The sequence below is a fragment of the Zootoca vivipara genome, chromosome 4 (genome assembly GCF_965207765.1).
Source record: "Zootoca vivipara chromosome 4, rZooViv2.hap1.1, whole genome shotgun sequence".
In the NCBI taxonomy this organism is placed as follows: domain Eukaryota; kingdom Metazoa; phylum Chordata; class Lepidosauria; order Squamata; family Lacertidae; genus Zootoca; species Zootoca vivipara.
This window is the reverse complement of record NC_142587.1, coordinates 99,324,675-99,340,094: the sequence shown is the minus strand read 5'-3', so window position 1 is coordinate 99,340,094 and position 15,420 is coordinate 99,324,675. Positions and strand designations below refer to the sequence as shown.

Here is a 15,420-nt window from a genome sequence, read left to right as displayed (position 1 = left end):
CCATGGACTGCAAGAAGATCAAACCTCTCCATTCTGAAGGAAATCAACCCTGGGTGCTCACTGGAAGGACAGATCGTGAAGCTGAGGCTCCAATACTTTGGCCACCTCATGAGAAGAGAAGAATCCTTGGAAAAGACCCTGATGTTGGGAAAGATTGAGGGCACTAGGAGAAGGGGACGACAGAGGACGAGATGGTTGGACAGTGTTCTCAAAGCTACGAACATGAGTTTGACCAAACTGCGGGAGGCAGTGGAAGACAGGAGTGCCTGGCGTGCTATGGTCCACGGGGTCACGAAGAGTCGGACACGACTAAACGACTAAACAACAACAACAACAAGAGATTTTACAGTTGGTTTTACAGGCATCGAGGATCCCTGGATTTATTATTATTTTCCTGATGGACCAACATCCATAACAGTGATAGTAATGGAGATTTTTTTTCCATCTAATAGGTTGACACGGGAGTACTGTACTGTATAACTTTTTAAAGGCACTCAAAGAATTGTGGACTTTATACACTTCCATCCTACGGTCTCCCTCGGGAGGCGGTGGACTCTCCTTCCTTGGAGGTTTTTAAGGAGAGGTTGGGTGGCCTGCTGTCAGGGATGCTTTAGCTGAGATTCCTGCCTTGTGGGGTGGGGATGGGGGTGGACTAGAGGACCCCTGGGGGTTCCTTCCCACTCTACGGTTCTTAGGGTCCAGCATTTCCCCTCCTCTCACTGCCCTTACTTCCATTTCTTATTCTTCCCACAGCCTGGATTGTAAGCTCCTTGGGGCATGGCCCTGCGGGACTGTGCAGAGGGTGGCGTTTCAGGAAGAAGCAATGGAGGCTCTGGAATTACTTGACAGTGAATTTACTCTCCTAAGAGCTGTTTTAAGTAAGGGGCATTTAAGGGAAGGATATTATTCCTCTTGATAAGAAGTCTGTTTTCCTTGTTAAGTAACAATTAAGGCCTTGACATTAATGTTTATTCTTATTCTTATTACAATTAAGGCCTTGGCATGAAGGTTTACTCCTATTTTTATTATCATTACAATTAAGGCCTTGACATTGATTATTATTGCAATTAGGGCCTTGACATTAATGTCTATTCAGGCCTTGACGTGAATATTTATTCCTATTATTATTTATTATTACAATTAAGGTCTTGACATTAATGTTTACAGTATTCCTATTCATAGCTGCCAAGTTATCCCTTTTTTAAAGGGATTTTCTCTTATGCTGAATAGGCTTCCTCGCGAGAAAAGGGAAAACTTGGCAGCTATGCCTATTAATATTATTATAATATGCCCGCCCTCCGCGAGCATGCGCACTCGCCGCCACACGATTTCTCCTTGGGAAATGCCTCTTCCCCGACTGCGCACGCGCGCTCCCGGTGGAGGGGGGGCACAAAAAAACACCCACCCAAGCTCCTCCCCCTATCCCGCCTGTTCCGTATCACGTGAGCTCGCCTCGCCTGCCCCGGATGTTGTAGCCGCGCGGTCACGTGAAAAAACACCTCCCGCCCCCACCGTAGAGCGAGCGTCACGTGGCCGGAAGAAGGTCAGGGAGGGGAAAGAAACACGAGAGAGCGGGCTGGGCACAGGCAGGCAGGGGTCGCCGCCGCCGGAGGGCCTCGCCCAAAGCCGCATGTGACCAGCGGCCCACCAGGACAGGCCGCTCTCCGGACGCCGCCATGGGGTGTTGTTACAGCAGCGAGAACGAGGCCTCGGACCAGGTGAGAGGGGAGGGGGTCTTCCCCGCTTCCCCCCCCCCGGCTGCCTCTCCTTGCCACGCTCCCCACTTCTCGGCTGGGCGGGCGGGCAGGCGGTTCTGAGGCTCCGGGGTCCCGCTTGCTGGGGCCGGGGGAGAAGGGGGCAGGTGAGGGGGCTCTGAGGGTCCCCCTGACCCGCGCACCCACACCCGTTCGAGCAGGCGCTTCCCTCTCGGGCCTGGTGCGCGTGGAAACTCTCGGAGCCAGCTCGCAGGGGCCGAGGTCCCTTTGCCACCCCTCCATTCAAGCCTCGCCCTCCCCCTGGCGATGGGCACGGCCATTCATGTGGTGTGCATGTGACCAATTATGCGGGGGGGGAGGGTTAGACCCCTCCCAAATATTGTGTCCGAGTTGCCACCCCTGGTGGAGACCCACTGCCGTGCGTGCGCCTCGGGGTGGGGGTGGGGGCTGGAGAGGGCGCTTAGTGGGCTCCGAGCATGTGCCCAGAAATGCATTGCTGGGGAGCAAGAAGGAAGCCGAGGATATCGGGCTTGGGGAGGCCATGGCGTGGGAAGGAATCGCCCTCTGCTTCCCCGCCTACAATTTTGGCCAGTTGCTGCTTAAAGCGATGCTCGCCTCCCTCTTTTCCCACCCTGTGAGTCTTCCTCCACCTCCTTTGTCACTGTGGTTTCTCCGCCTGTTGCTCTTTCCTGCGCCCTGTTCTCTGCTTGTCATTTGTGACAGTTTGTTCCTTTACATTGTCATGCCACAGTAAGGAGAGATGTGCAGCTTTCAAGGAAGGCACGCTTGTCTTCTTCAGTCTCCTGATCTCAAATAGCACGGTCTTTGGTGCTATATGCCCCTAGTACCTGTTGCTGAAGAGTTTAAGAAATTTATCTTGGGGGGGGGAACGCCTTTCTTGGTTTCTGGCAAAGCCTCCGGTTGGGTTCTCCTCCTCCCACATTGCAGGTGAGGCAACGTGCAGCCCTGATGGGTGTGGCCCAAGGGGAGCCTGTTCTGCTGCTTTCTAGCCTGCCTCTCTGGTGTGGGTAAAATAAAACAAGCTTGCCTGTTTTGGCTACTGCAGCATGTGAAGCAACAGGGGCACCTCTGGGAGCCTCAGTGTTCAGCCTTCCCCTTTGCCTAAAGCACAACTTCCCAAATTCAAGTCATGTGACCTCCCTGTAATGAAATGCAAGATCTGTTACCATTCTCACTGCTCTCAAATGTGCAGCCTTGGTAAGGCAGGGAAAGGGAGCCCAGGCAGGCCTAGGAAAATAGTTTGCATTCCAAGCAGCCAAGGTGGAGTGGTGAGGAGGAGCCCTGGCCATCAAGTGGCGTTGGAAATTACTCTTTTACCTGCCTATCAGTTCACCCTGCGCTGTGCAGCCTGAATGAAACAAAACTGGTTACCTGGAGGCTCTTTGGAGATGTCCTTGTTAGCGGCTGGCATATAAGCACATTGCATAATAACCATAATCAGTAAGTAGAATTACTAGTATTGAATAGCTCAAGGCAGCCTGGCTTGGGGTTTTTTCGTTTTTGTTTTAAAGCATAGGAGAGAATCCTCTTTCCGTTTGTAGTAGATTCTGCACGGAACTTGCTTCTTACATGACCAAGATAGAGAGGTCTTCAGTAATATTCTCTTCCCTTCAGATCTGAGGTTGCATCTTTGCTGATCATGCCTTGGCCAGGTTGTGTGTATTTGGGCAGGGGGGTGGGTGGGGAAGAGTGCAGAAACGTCTTGGCCTGAACTCAACAGATCTCTGTTACTTGGCAAGCCCAGCCAGATCAGCTGTTCTGGGCTGTCAGCCTGCTCACTTTCTATCTCTCTTGCTGCTATTCTTGGTGGCATCTATCGCTGTCATCTTGAAGGGCACCTGTGAAACTGTCACCGGAGCCGTCAAAGGGTGGGGGAATACTCGTGTGTGTTGTCGCATTTGTACTAGCCTTTCAACCAACTAGCATTGCTAGCCTCCTAACAACATTGTTTAATTTTTTTATTTAAAATACCTTTATGCTGCCTTCAAGGTTGCATTCACAATACAACAATAATTAGAAGTGGGATACTTCTTTGTTTAGTTTCTCTGCCGATCTTATCGCAGTGAAGGGAAGAGTGGATCATAACAGCCCTTTCCTGGAATCATTGTGTTTACCTCTGGCACACTGGCCCGTCAGTTTCCACTAGCTCTTACTGTTTAATGCTCTCTGTGTTTGTGTGCTATGGGTGGAGCATGCATAGCCTGAAAGCGAGAAGGGCCCCTTCAGCCACCCATGCTCATTTCTCCTGAGGTGACTTTTTACTTTGGCCACTGGTCTGACATTATTATCATCATCATCATCATCATCATCATCACCACCACTACTAGAATTTATTTACCGCCTTATACCCGGAGGTCTGGGGACCCAGGTGGCGCTTTGGTTAAACCACTGAGCCTAGGGCTTGCTGATCAGAAGGTCGTCGGTTCGAATCCCTGTGATGGGATTGCTTGGTCCCAGCTCCTGCCAACCTAGCAGTTTGAAAGCACGTCAAAATGCAAGTAGATAAATAGGAACCGCTACAGCGGGAAGGTAAACGGCGTTTCCATGTGCTGCTCTGGTTTGCCAGAAGTGGCTTTGTCATGCTGGCCACATGACCTGGAAGCTGTACGCCGGCTCCCTCGGCCAATAATGCAAGATGAGCGCGCAACCCCAGAGTCGGTCACGACTGGACCTAATGGTCAGGGGTCCCTTTACCTTTACCCAGAGGTCTCGGGGCAGTTCACAGATTTAAAAATCAAAATATAAAGCCACAAAATACATAATTAGAATACAAACAACAACCCAATAACCCCCCCAACCTCCAACATTTTAAAAGGGCATAGGGTGCCAATCAAATCAACCAAAGGCCTGGTTAAATAGGAACATTTTTGCCTGGCGCTTAAAGGTGTATAATGAAAGCAGCAGACGAACTTCCCTGGGGAGAGCATTCCATAGATGGGGAGCCACTGCAGTGAAGGCCCCGTTCTTGTGTTGCCACCCTCTGGACCTCTCAAGGCGGAGGTACATGAACAAGGGCCTTGATACAAGGCATCTTCCTCTGGTGAAATGACAGGTGACAAAATAGCTCCTTAGATACCATTTTCAGGTGTGGGCACCAGCATGGTTCCCTTCGGGAGGCATGAAGACTTGGGAGTCAGGGAGAACAGCAGGGAACCCACTTGATGCTGGGAAATCTGCATGTTTTTGCATTAAAAGAACTGAAGTGCAAATGTATCGCTTTGTCCATCCTTCATCCCTTCTGGCAAGACAGAAAGTTCTCCTGTGGTTTCACTTCTTAGCCTTGCGGCCGAGAAAGAAAGCAGAACTTCTCAAAACAGATCTTCCTCGTCTGTTCTCTTGCGTAGATTCTGTGTAGCTTTCTTTTACTTTTGCCTTTCCAGCCTGTCTGGGGCTCGTAAGGCGCCTCTTAAAACACTAAGGAACTTGGTGCTGGGAGGGTCCTGTTGCAGGGCACGCCTGGAAGTCACACTTGGTTTTGTTTAGGACTAGCACAGCCGTCTGCCCTGGTGGTTGTACTTCGAAGGACTCCTTTCGCACTTTGACACGGCTGAGTCCCATATAGGCTTCATGGGCATTGGGGAGCAGTTAAGACTTTTGAGGGAGCTCTTGTCAGGCCTAGACAGAGGCAGGGTCTCGGGATCCCCTTTGCAGGCAGGAAGAGCATTTGCCCATTGCGCAACAGGCGTGTATGTCTCTGAGGCCTGGAGTGGGAACTCTGCAAGCAGCAGCTGGAGGAGGGAAATAGTTTTCCTTCTGTAGTCTTGCTCGGATACTACCGATATTGCATGCTTGGTGCAGCCAAGTGGGCTCTGTTGTCAGGCAAGAGGGGAGCCCTCTAGCTCATGCCCTCAGTACAATGGTACCTCGGTTTGCGACCGCAATCTGTTCCGCGGAGGCGGCCGCTCGCCAAAGGCACGCTTCTGCACGTGCGCCGATAGAGGGCTTCTGCGCACGCTGCGCAGATCGCTTCTGCACATGCGTGAGCTGCACAGATCGCGTCTGCGCATCCGATGCCACGGAACCCGGTTGTAAACACTTTCGGGGCCGCGCCGGTCGCTCGCCAAAGCGGTTGCTCACTGAGATAGGCGTAAACCAGGGGTCCCCAAACTAAGGCCCAGGGGCCAGATGCGGCCCAATCGGCTTCTAAATCCAGCCCGCAGATGATTTGGGAATCAGCATGTTTTTACATGAGTAGAATGTGTCCATTTATTTAAAATGCATCTCTGGGTTATTTGTGGGGCCTGCCTGGTGATTTTACATGAGTAGAATGTGCCCTTTTATTTAAAATGCATCTCTGGGTTATTTGTGGGGCATAGGAATTCATTCATATATTTTTTCAAAATATAGTCCGGCCCCCCACAAGGTCTGAGGGACAGTGGACCGGCCCCCTGCTGAAAAAGTTTGCTGACCCCTGGCGTAAACCGAGGTTTGACTGTACAGTGGTACCTCGGGTTAAGAACTTAATTCGTTCTGGAGGTCCGTTCTTAACCTGAAACTGTTCTTAACCTGAGGCACCTCTTTAGCTAATGGGGCCTCCCACTGCCGCCATGCCGCTGGCACGCGATTTCTGTTCTCATCCTGAAGCAGAGTTCTTAACCCGAGGTGCTATCTCTGGGTTAGCAGCGTCTGTAACCCGAGGTACCACTGTAATCGGTTTGTCTATCTATCTACGTGCTCAGGCTCTGTATCCCAGATATGCACAGATCCGTCTTTCCCTTTGCTTCCTATCAAATGCACAGATGTGGCTGAGGGTTGAGTAAGCTTGTGCCGGACCACACGGGCTCCACGTGTCCATACAGTGCCCATAAGAGGTTGGGCCAAGGCAGTGCTATTTTTTCTAGAAAAGGAGGCGCCTTCTCTGATAATGGCAATGGCACCCGCCTGAGAGGGGCCGGAACTGAGTTGCGGTGAGTTCCGTCTGAAATAGAAGCCCTGGGCCCAGGTGCCCCCCGAGGAGTTTGCCCAGAGGGATGGGACTGTGGGGCTGAGAACAAAGATCGGCTGCTTTTCTTCACACCGTTGCGGGTAACAAGCCATGCAGCTGAAGTTGGCTGCGATCAGAAGGAAACAAGGCTTTGGTCTGTTTCCAATTATGAGGACAGCGGTGGTGGTGGGACCTCGGAGGGGGTCTAGTTTCAGGAGCTGCAGGGAACTGCCTTGCCAGAGTCTCTGCCGAGTGGAGCATTCATGAGAGAGGCCCGGTGAGTCTGCCTGGCTGTATGAATGAGAGCCGAGCACTTGCTGTAAGCCAGGCACGGAAGCCAAGTGGCCCTTTGGAGTGATTTGGGACCTGCCCAGGACGTTGAAAGCCAAGGAGTCCACTGAAAATAGGGAGAGAGGGAGCCTGGGCTGAGGAAGGCAGGAGAAGCGTGGCATGTCTACCAGCATCAGGAGGGGACACCATATTGGAGAAAAGGTGTCATGGTACGTTGGCCTCCATTTCCAGAAGGATACTCAGAAATGTGGTCTCCTTGCAAAGGGTTGCTACCCCGTCAGGGCCAAAGGTGACCTGTGCTTGTTGGGCTACTTGTGAGCAGGAGGAACTCTTATGTTGAGCTGAGTTGATTTAATATTTGTATGCTGCTTTTCCAGCAACAGATGTCGAGCTCACAGTGGCTCATAAATGATTGCAGTGGCATTAAAAACAACATACATTGCTAGTTACAGGTAGGTAGCCGTGTTGGTCTGACGTAGTCGAAACAAAATAAAAAAAAGCTGGAAGGAATTTTTAAATTTTGTTTCGACATACATTGCTATCATTTTAATGCCAAACACAGTAGCGTATAAGGCAAACAACAACAACAAATTCAAACAAAAACAACAAAATGACACAATTCAGTAAAGTCATAGTATTGCCAGGATCCTTCATGATCACATGGACTCTTGCTCCAGAACAACAAAAAACAGATTAGCTCAGGCATCCCCAAACTTTGGCCCTCCAGATGTTTTGGACTACAATTCCCATCTTCCCCAACCACTGGTCCTGTTAGCTAGGGATCATGGGAGTTGTAGGCCAAAACATCTGGAGGGCCGCAGGTTGGGGATGCTTGGATTAGCTGTTCGTTGTCCAGCGCATTGTTTTTCAACCCTGCAATGGGTGGAAGCCACATTCGCTGTGCATTCACTGTGTAGGCATTTACATGGAACTATGCAATTAAAAACTCTTTGGGGTGTCCAGAGCAACACCAGCGGGGAGAAGCTCAGGAAACCAGCGGCTAGTTGCTCCTCATCCCAGAATTCTGTCGCTTTTCCAGCTGAGCTAGTGCAGGCAAGGGAGTGGATCTGCAGCCAAGGTGGATTTGATTTTAATCAAATCGATTTAAATTATTATTTAAACCACTGGTCAGTAAGACTGGATTTAAATCTTTTTTTTTTACAGACTCTTTCTTGCTGGTATAATCTTAATATTTACAACTGGGAAGAAGGGCCTGGAACCAGTGAATTCTTATTAGTTGACTGGCAAGCACTTCAAGGTCTCGCCAAGGACTTAGATCCCAGTTACTATTTCCACCACCCCCCCTTTGGATTTGCGTATACATTCAGGTTCCTATTCTGTACAGTTAAGTGTCAGTGCAGTTGTTGGAACCCAGTGAGATTGGGAAGAGGTTGCCAGCTCTGAAGTGCCTTCAGCACTTGCCTCAGGTCTGAGTTGCACAATTATTCCACAAAGATCCCAAGACTTGTGGGGTATTCTGCTCACAAGGCTCCATTTTCACTTTTACTGCTTCACGCTTAGCTACTTGTGCAGATCTATTCTGCTCCAAACAATCTATTCATTGAACCTCTTGAATCTTAACATTTAAGAGGTTAGGGGTTGATTCTGTGTATATAGATTTGCAAAGGAACAATAGGATTAAGGTTTTTCCCCCCCTCAACTGTTCAATGTTCATTTTATAACATTTTTCCTGTGAAGAAAAGGCATGTTATCTCTGTAGACACAAATTCACAGTTCTGAGAACTGAAAAAACAAGCATCTGTGATAATATCTTTTCGTTAGAAAAAACTGCCCCAAATAATCTTACAGAAACTTCTGGAAGAGCATGACATTGTGAATGGATTAATGGAATTCGTTTACCAAAAAAATTAAACATTGCATATAAAGCCTCATGCTACATAATTAAAAACAAATCCTTTTTTCCTGATGAATAGCATTTGGACTCTAATGTAACTTAAATAGAAAACTATCGTTACAAATATTTTTCCCCCAAAAGCATTTTATTTTATTTTTTAAAAATCTGATTTAAATAAAAAATAATCTGATTTTTAAAATAAAAAAATAACATTGATTTTTATCCACCCCGTCTGCAGTCGTAACCTCCTGTTCCCTCCCCCTCCACTCACACCCTCCGTATTGCAAGCCCTGTCCCTCTGGTCAGTCCAAAGCCCATTTGCACGTGGAGGTGGGTGGGGTGCTGCTCAGAGCACCCTCTTTTCAGCAGAAGGCTGGGAGCCTCCTGCATGTGATCCTCAGCCGCCCACACCCCTTGGAGAGCACATCATCATCTTCCACTCCCCCTGGTGCCCACCCAGCATCATCTCCAGCGGGAGGAAATGGGGCCTGCTTCAGACCCACAGGCTGTGCCAGTGAACCCCCTGTGCAATGGGATTTTGTTTCCTCTTCTCCCAGCAGGCTCCCCAAGTCTGCTCCGGAGGGTGCCCCAAATCCCCAGAGCTGATTTGGAGGCCATGCCAGGGGGAGGGGAAGTCTCTTGGACCAGCAGCACTACGGTGTTGGTGATGGCCCCCTCATCTTTCTGCTCGTCCCCTTGCAGTTAAACCTTGCATGTCCCTGTCTCATTTCTCATCTGCCCACCGCTACCCGCACCCCTCTTACAAGTGGCCTCTGCTCCTGGGGAAGGAGCACTGAATTAGGCGAAGGGAGACTGGCAGACCTAGGCACGGGCGTCAGAAGCACATTCTGTGTTCAGAGGAGCTGCTGGGCTGCCTGGCTCTCTCGACTAGCAGCTCCTATAGATCAGCTGGAGGGGGGGGACAGGGGCCTATTGGGGGCTTTGTCAGGCAGGATGACGTGCTAGGCAGTTTGCACAGTGGTGGTCTGGCTCCAGCAGCGGGCTGTGTGCTGAGAGGAGGGGTGCACACCCTCTTCCATTGTGCATTTGATGTTGTCGTCCCCCGCCCGAAATGTCTGACCCGGGGTTGAATGTTGAGCCGCTTAACTCCTGTGTTCTAAGTCCTGTGTGCATGCAATATGCAGCAAGTGAATACTGGATTGGGGACCCTTCTCTTGCCTGCCAGTGGCTGCTGGGTCCTCTGCAAAGTTTGAACGCTGTCTTTCTTTCCCTCCTTGCTTTCCCCACCTTAGGGCGATGAGTCTAAGCCCTTGTTGCCCACTGCTTCCAGCCCACCCAAGCCCTTAAACGGAGCCGAGCCCAACTGCTACAGCCTGCCTTCAGCCCGGACGGACGAGCAGGCTTTGCTGTCATCGATCCTCGCCAAGACAGCCATGTGAGTTGAGCGCGTTTTTCTTTAACGTGGAGGTGAAAAGTCAAACGGATTCATAAAAACATAGAATTGCAGAGTTGGGAGGAACCCAAAGGACCATTTAGGCCAACCCGCCTGCAATGCAGGAACAGAACGACCAGGACCAAAACAGGCTGTGCTGCAGTAAAAGCAGCGTATCTCTGGTGGGGGAGCCTCCTGAGCCACCTTTTGCGGAGCTCCGAGGGCGGGAAGGACCTTGCATGCTCAGAGGACCAAGGACTGGGCGGCAGGCAGTGGGGAATGGGCTGTGCCCCTCCTGGGCTGCCTGTGGTCTTCCAGTGGGGCACCCGTCCAGTTGGCCTCTGTGGGGAACAGGCTATGCTGGCCTCACACATTCCAAGGGAAACCTCCAAGGAAGGGGGGACCCTGTGACCCCTCAGACGTCGTTGTTTAGTCGTGTCCGACTCTTCGTGACCCCATGGACCAGAGCACGCCAGGCACTCCTGTCTTGCACTGCCTCCCACAGTTTGGTCAAACTCATGTTCGTAGCTTCGAGAACACTGTCCAACCATCTCGTCCTCTGTCGTCCCCTGTGACCCCCTCAGATAGTTTGGGTTAATTTCTCCTTCCTGGAGCGGGTCTTCCCAAGGCTGGGCAATTAAGATTCTGCGCCAGCAACAGCTAAAATTTGTAACACACGAAAAGTACAGTGCAGAAGCTGCCTATCAGTGCTTGGCATGCTGGCGGAGGGTCCCTTCTCAGGTCTCAGTCAGCTGCTGGGTGGCTGTGTACAGGGTGGATGTTTACTTTTATTAAATGTATACCCCGCCCTTCCTCTCAAGGGTAGCAAGCACATCAATAATAAAACAAGTTAAAAGGTCTTTTAAAAAACCCAGCTACCACAGAGATCACCATTTTCTGTCTGTAATAATTGCCGGGAACAGAATCTATTAGATGGTGCCAGTTTCTCTTCTTAATCTCCTGTCTCACTCATCTCTGTTTCCTTTTATGTTTTTTAATATAAAAAAATATTAACAAACAAGACTAAGTATTCCAAAAATTCAAAGGAGAAGAGAGAGAAAAAACAATTGTGCATGGTCAGGTATAAGATAAGGAGATTATATATATATATATATATATATATATAGAGAGAGAGAGAGAGAGAGAGAGAGAGAGAAAGAGAAACTTACAAAAGAGGCAATACAGCAGTATTCCAAGGTCAGACGTATAAACAGCGGGTCAAAAACTTTTATAACCAAAACCAGTGCCAGATGAATTGGCATTTGGGTGGGATTTGCCACCCATGAGATGATCGATAAATGAGCTATTACCCCTCTGAAGCGGGTGGGTCAGGGTCTTTGATCTCCGCCCTCGCTTTCTTGCAGCAACATCATTGACGTTTCGGCCGCAGATCAGCAAGGCATGGAGCAGCACGAGTACATGGATAGAGCCAGGCAGTACAGGTAGGTCTCCCCACCCCACCCCCGGAGCCCAGAGCAACTCTTTCCTGCTTCTGTCCTGGAAATTCCTCCCCCACCCATTTTCTTCCCACCTGCTTCTTTGTCCTTCACCTACCTGTTGTCGGGACCCTAAATTTAAGAGGTGGGCTGCTAAACATATGAATTAGGTAGACCAGGCAATTGAGAATCACTCTGCTGTGGGACTCCACTCTGCTGTGGGACTGCTTCACAGGCCTGGCCCTGCTTCACCTAGAAATGAAAATAACGTTCTCGCCGCCCAGCCCTCTCTTTAGAGCCAGGTGTGGGCAGATCAGAGTTTATGGATTTGCTGAACTGATCCACTCCTGGCTATCCCACCGTTTATTTGTTTGAGTTGGATAATTTAGTGGTGGGGTGGGGTGGGGTGGGGTGGGGTGGGCGAGGGAATAATTTTGCTCTTATTTTAGGAGCCAGAAGTGTCTGCTGGAAAACACCCAGATTGGCCTTAGGGCAGCAGTTCCCAAACTCCCCACCCTGGACTGCATGAAAAATTCTGAGCATCTCGGTGGACCATTCAGTGATCTTTTCTTTTTTTCTTTTGCCTTTTATAACAATTGTTATGCGCTGTACTAGATGCTGTAGGGTTGTATTTTTGCAAACATAAAATGACTTGGGCCACAGGTGGTCCACAGACCCCATTGTCATCCCACACCTTGATGCCCACTTCCTTCTTTTTGCTCCCTGCTGGTCGGTCGGTCTCTCGCTCACACACACACACACACTCCCTTTCTCCTGCCTTTCCTTCTAGCACCAGGCTGGCCATGTTGAGCAGCAACCTGATGCACTGGAAGAAGCTCTCGACGCTCCCATCGCTCACCACGCAGCCCCATCAAGTGCTTGCCAGCGACCCCGTTCCCTTCGCAGACTTGCAGCAGGTGGGTACGCTCCCCCCAGGGCCACAAGGCTCTGACGCCCACTTCCGCCGTTCCCCTGAAGCAAGGCTGGAGAAGATCTGTGGCCCTGCAGGTGGTGGGGTTGGACCATGACTGTGTCATCCGGAAAAAGAGCTTGCGTGGCATAGTGGGTAGAGTGTCAGGCTAGGACCTTGGAAGACTAGGGTTCAAATCCCCATTCAGGCATGAAGCTCCCTCCATGGGTGACCTTTGGGGCATCAGCTGAACCTCCCTCGCAGGGTTGTTGTGAGGATAAAACTGTGGAGGGGAACTATGGATTGCAGCCTGGCTTTGGCTCTTGAAGCTGGCAGAGTGAGCTGGCCACGTGCACCATCGATGCTCACCTGCAGGGCTGGGCCATGCCACCCCACCCTTCAGTATCTAATCAATAGATTAGATCCTCTTTTTAAAAAGGGAGCTGGCGAGAGTCACTCTGCGGTTATAAGCAGCTGCTGCCATGGCGCCTCTCAGGACCGGTTGCTGAAGAGCAGCTGTGGGAGACGCTTCTGGCTGCCTTCCCCTGCTTTTGTGGGTTGCCGGATGCGCCCAGGAGGACCACTGGGCTGGATGAAACCGCAGGTGGATCCAGGTCCACTTTCTCGCCCTGGATCGACCTGTCCTGCCCCATTACTATATATGCTGCTTCAGAGAGTTTTCTGATTAAGCAGTCTCTACAGTTTTTGTATTTACTTATTTTTTACATTTGTATACCACCCTATACCCATAGATCTCAGGGACAGATCACAACGTAAAATTACAATATAAAAAGCACAAAATGTGTAAGAAAAATAAGAACAAAAACAGACAAACCTGGGCCCTACCTCCCTGTTTTTCCTTTCTGCCGCTCTGCCTGTTCACAAGCACTTTGGGTAGGTGGGAGGAATCAGCCCCTGGAAGCCGTGAGGGGCGGGGGAGATGTCGCACGACAACGGTGTGAGGAGACATCGTCTTCCCTAAAACAGGAAGGCATTGGGGGCAGGCGAGGCCAGCCCTTCCAGGAGGCAGAGGGAAGCAGCTACCTCGGGCGGCAAATTCCGCAGGGCCAAAAGCGGCCAGGAACATGAGCTTGTGTGGTCTGCCCGGAGCTAGTATGCTGCCGTGGGGTGTGGTGGAGGACTGTTCCACCCCCAGCTCTGAAGAGTCAACTTTTGCCTGGAATTTTTTGCCTTCGGGCAGCAAACAGGCTGCTCCTGGCGGCAGCGGCATTGCGTCCTCACCTGTGGCTTCATGAATCAGCAACATCCAGTTCAGCCTTCGCCACGCGGGGGACCACGGGATGTTTGGGCCTCCGTGTGCTGGCTGGGGCTGATGGGTGTTCGGATTCCAAAACATCTAGAGGTCCCCGTTTTGGCAAAAGCTGAATCAGAGGCGCTTTTGAGTTTGCATAGGCCTTGTCTAAATCTGAAATGGTTTTTTGGTGACTCGAATCTCCTCCTGGAGTACCCTGTATATGGCTCAACCCTCCCTTCTCTCCGTCTCCACCCAGGTCTCCCGGATAGCTGCGTATGCCTTCAGTGCTCTCTCCCAGATCCGAGTGGATGCGAAAGAAGAACTGGTTGTACAGTTTGGGATCCCCTGATGCCGATCCCGCAGACACCTGTAACGTCTTGTTTTTTTAACAACCTTCCACTTTTCCTTTCCTCTCCCTCGCCACGGTCGGCTTTTCACTGCAGTGGGACTTGGACGGATAAGCGATACACTGAACTTCCTGCCACTTGCGCCCCAGAGACAGTCGCCAGCTGCCAGCTCCCAGGGGCTGGTCGGACCCACGTTTCTCCCCCCTCCCATGTGTGTTTGTGTGTGTGGGGAGGTCATATTTGTGCCAGCCCGTACATAAATTGGTTTGAGGAGGGGGCAGGCCCTGAACACTGTGCATGCTAAGCCCAGCTCCTAAAGAGCTGAGCACCACACTATCGGTCATCGAGGGGACAGGGGGATGGGATCCTGAGGCCCACTGGCGTGGGGGGGGGCAGCTGTGCTCGCTTTCATTATTTACCTTTCCCCCCCTAATAAGGCCCTGAAATTCTTGCCTCCGGGGTTGGGGGGCTGAGACGCGTTGCAGCTGCTACCTGCCCCTTCCCTCTTGGGGTTCAACCTGCATTACTTTCCCGTTGCTGCCCGCAGAATGCCGGGCCTTATTTTTAGGATTTGGGGGGAACCAACGAAGGGTGCGTTGGGTTGTCGTCTTCTTCCAAATAGGAAGGAGGGGAGGGAAGAAGCCAAAGAGCAGCTTGTGGGGGGTGGGGGGGTGGGTGGGAGGGGAGTGGAACACACCCTGGAGCTCCGCTTTTTTGGCGTCTCACCTATCACCACCCTCTTTTTAAGTGGCTGGACTGTCGTTTCGTTTAAATTTTTTTGGTCTCCTTTATTTTGCTAAAGTAGATAAAATATAAGTATGTTCATCATCCATGCAAAAGGCTGTTGGTCGTTTTGTCGCGTGACTCGGTCGATCTAGGGGATGGAGCAACACCCCCCCCCCAAATGAAGAAACTTTGTGCATCAAGGGCTTTTACGTTAACAGGAAAGGTGAGGGACTTGATAAACCCTTATAAAGTGACGCACAGCACAGAGAAAGGGAGGGAGGAACACCAAAATTCTCGAGCATCCGAAGAAGCTGAGTGTTGGGGGATTCAGGGCAGGCAAAGGAAAGGCCTTCACGCAGCGCGTAGTTAAGCGAAGGGACGTCCAAAGGAGGTAATGACAGCTACCAATTCGGATGGCTTTAAAAGACTAGAGAAATTCACAGATGAGGAGATGGCTGTTAGCCAGGATGGCTGTGCCCTGCCTCCCCAGTTGGAGGCAAAAATGCTTCTGAATCCCAGTTGCTGGAAACCTCAAGGGGGGGGGGAG

At 50.8% G+C, this 15,420-nt stretch overlaps 1 protein-coding gene across 1 annotated transcript; it reads left to right on the top strand.

Annotated features, from left to right (window-relative positions):
- Positions 1-1,461: 1,461 nt before the first annotated feature.
- Positions 1,462-14,986, top strand: LAMTOR1 (late endosomal/lysosomal adaptor, MAPK and MTOR activator 1). The gene is made up of 5 exons (XM_035115887.3): positions 1,462-1,718; positions 10,060-10,202; positions 11,564-11,641; positions 12,426-12,552; positions 14,057-14,986. The coding sequence occupies exons 1-5, from the start codon at positions 1,677-1,679 to the stop codon at positions 14,147-14,149; spliced, it is 483 nt and encodes a 160-aa protein (XP_034971778.1). The 5' UTR covers positions 1,462-1,676; the 3' UTR covers positions 14,150-14,986.
- The last annotated feature ends 434 nt before the right edge of the window (positions 14,987-15,420 follow it).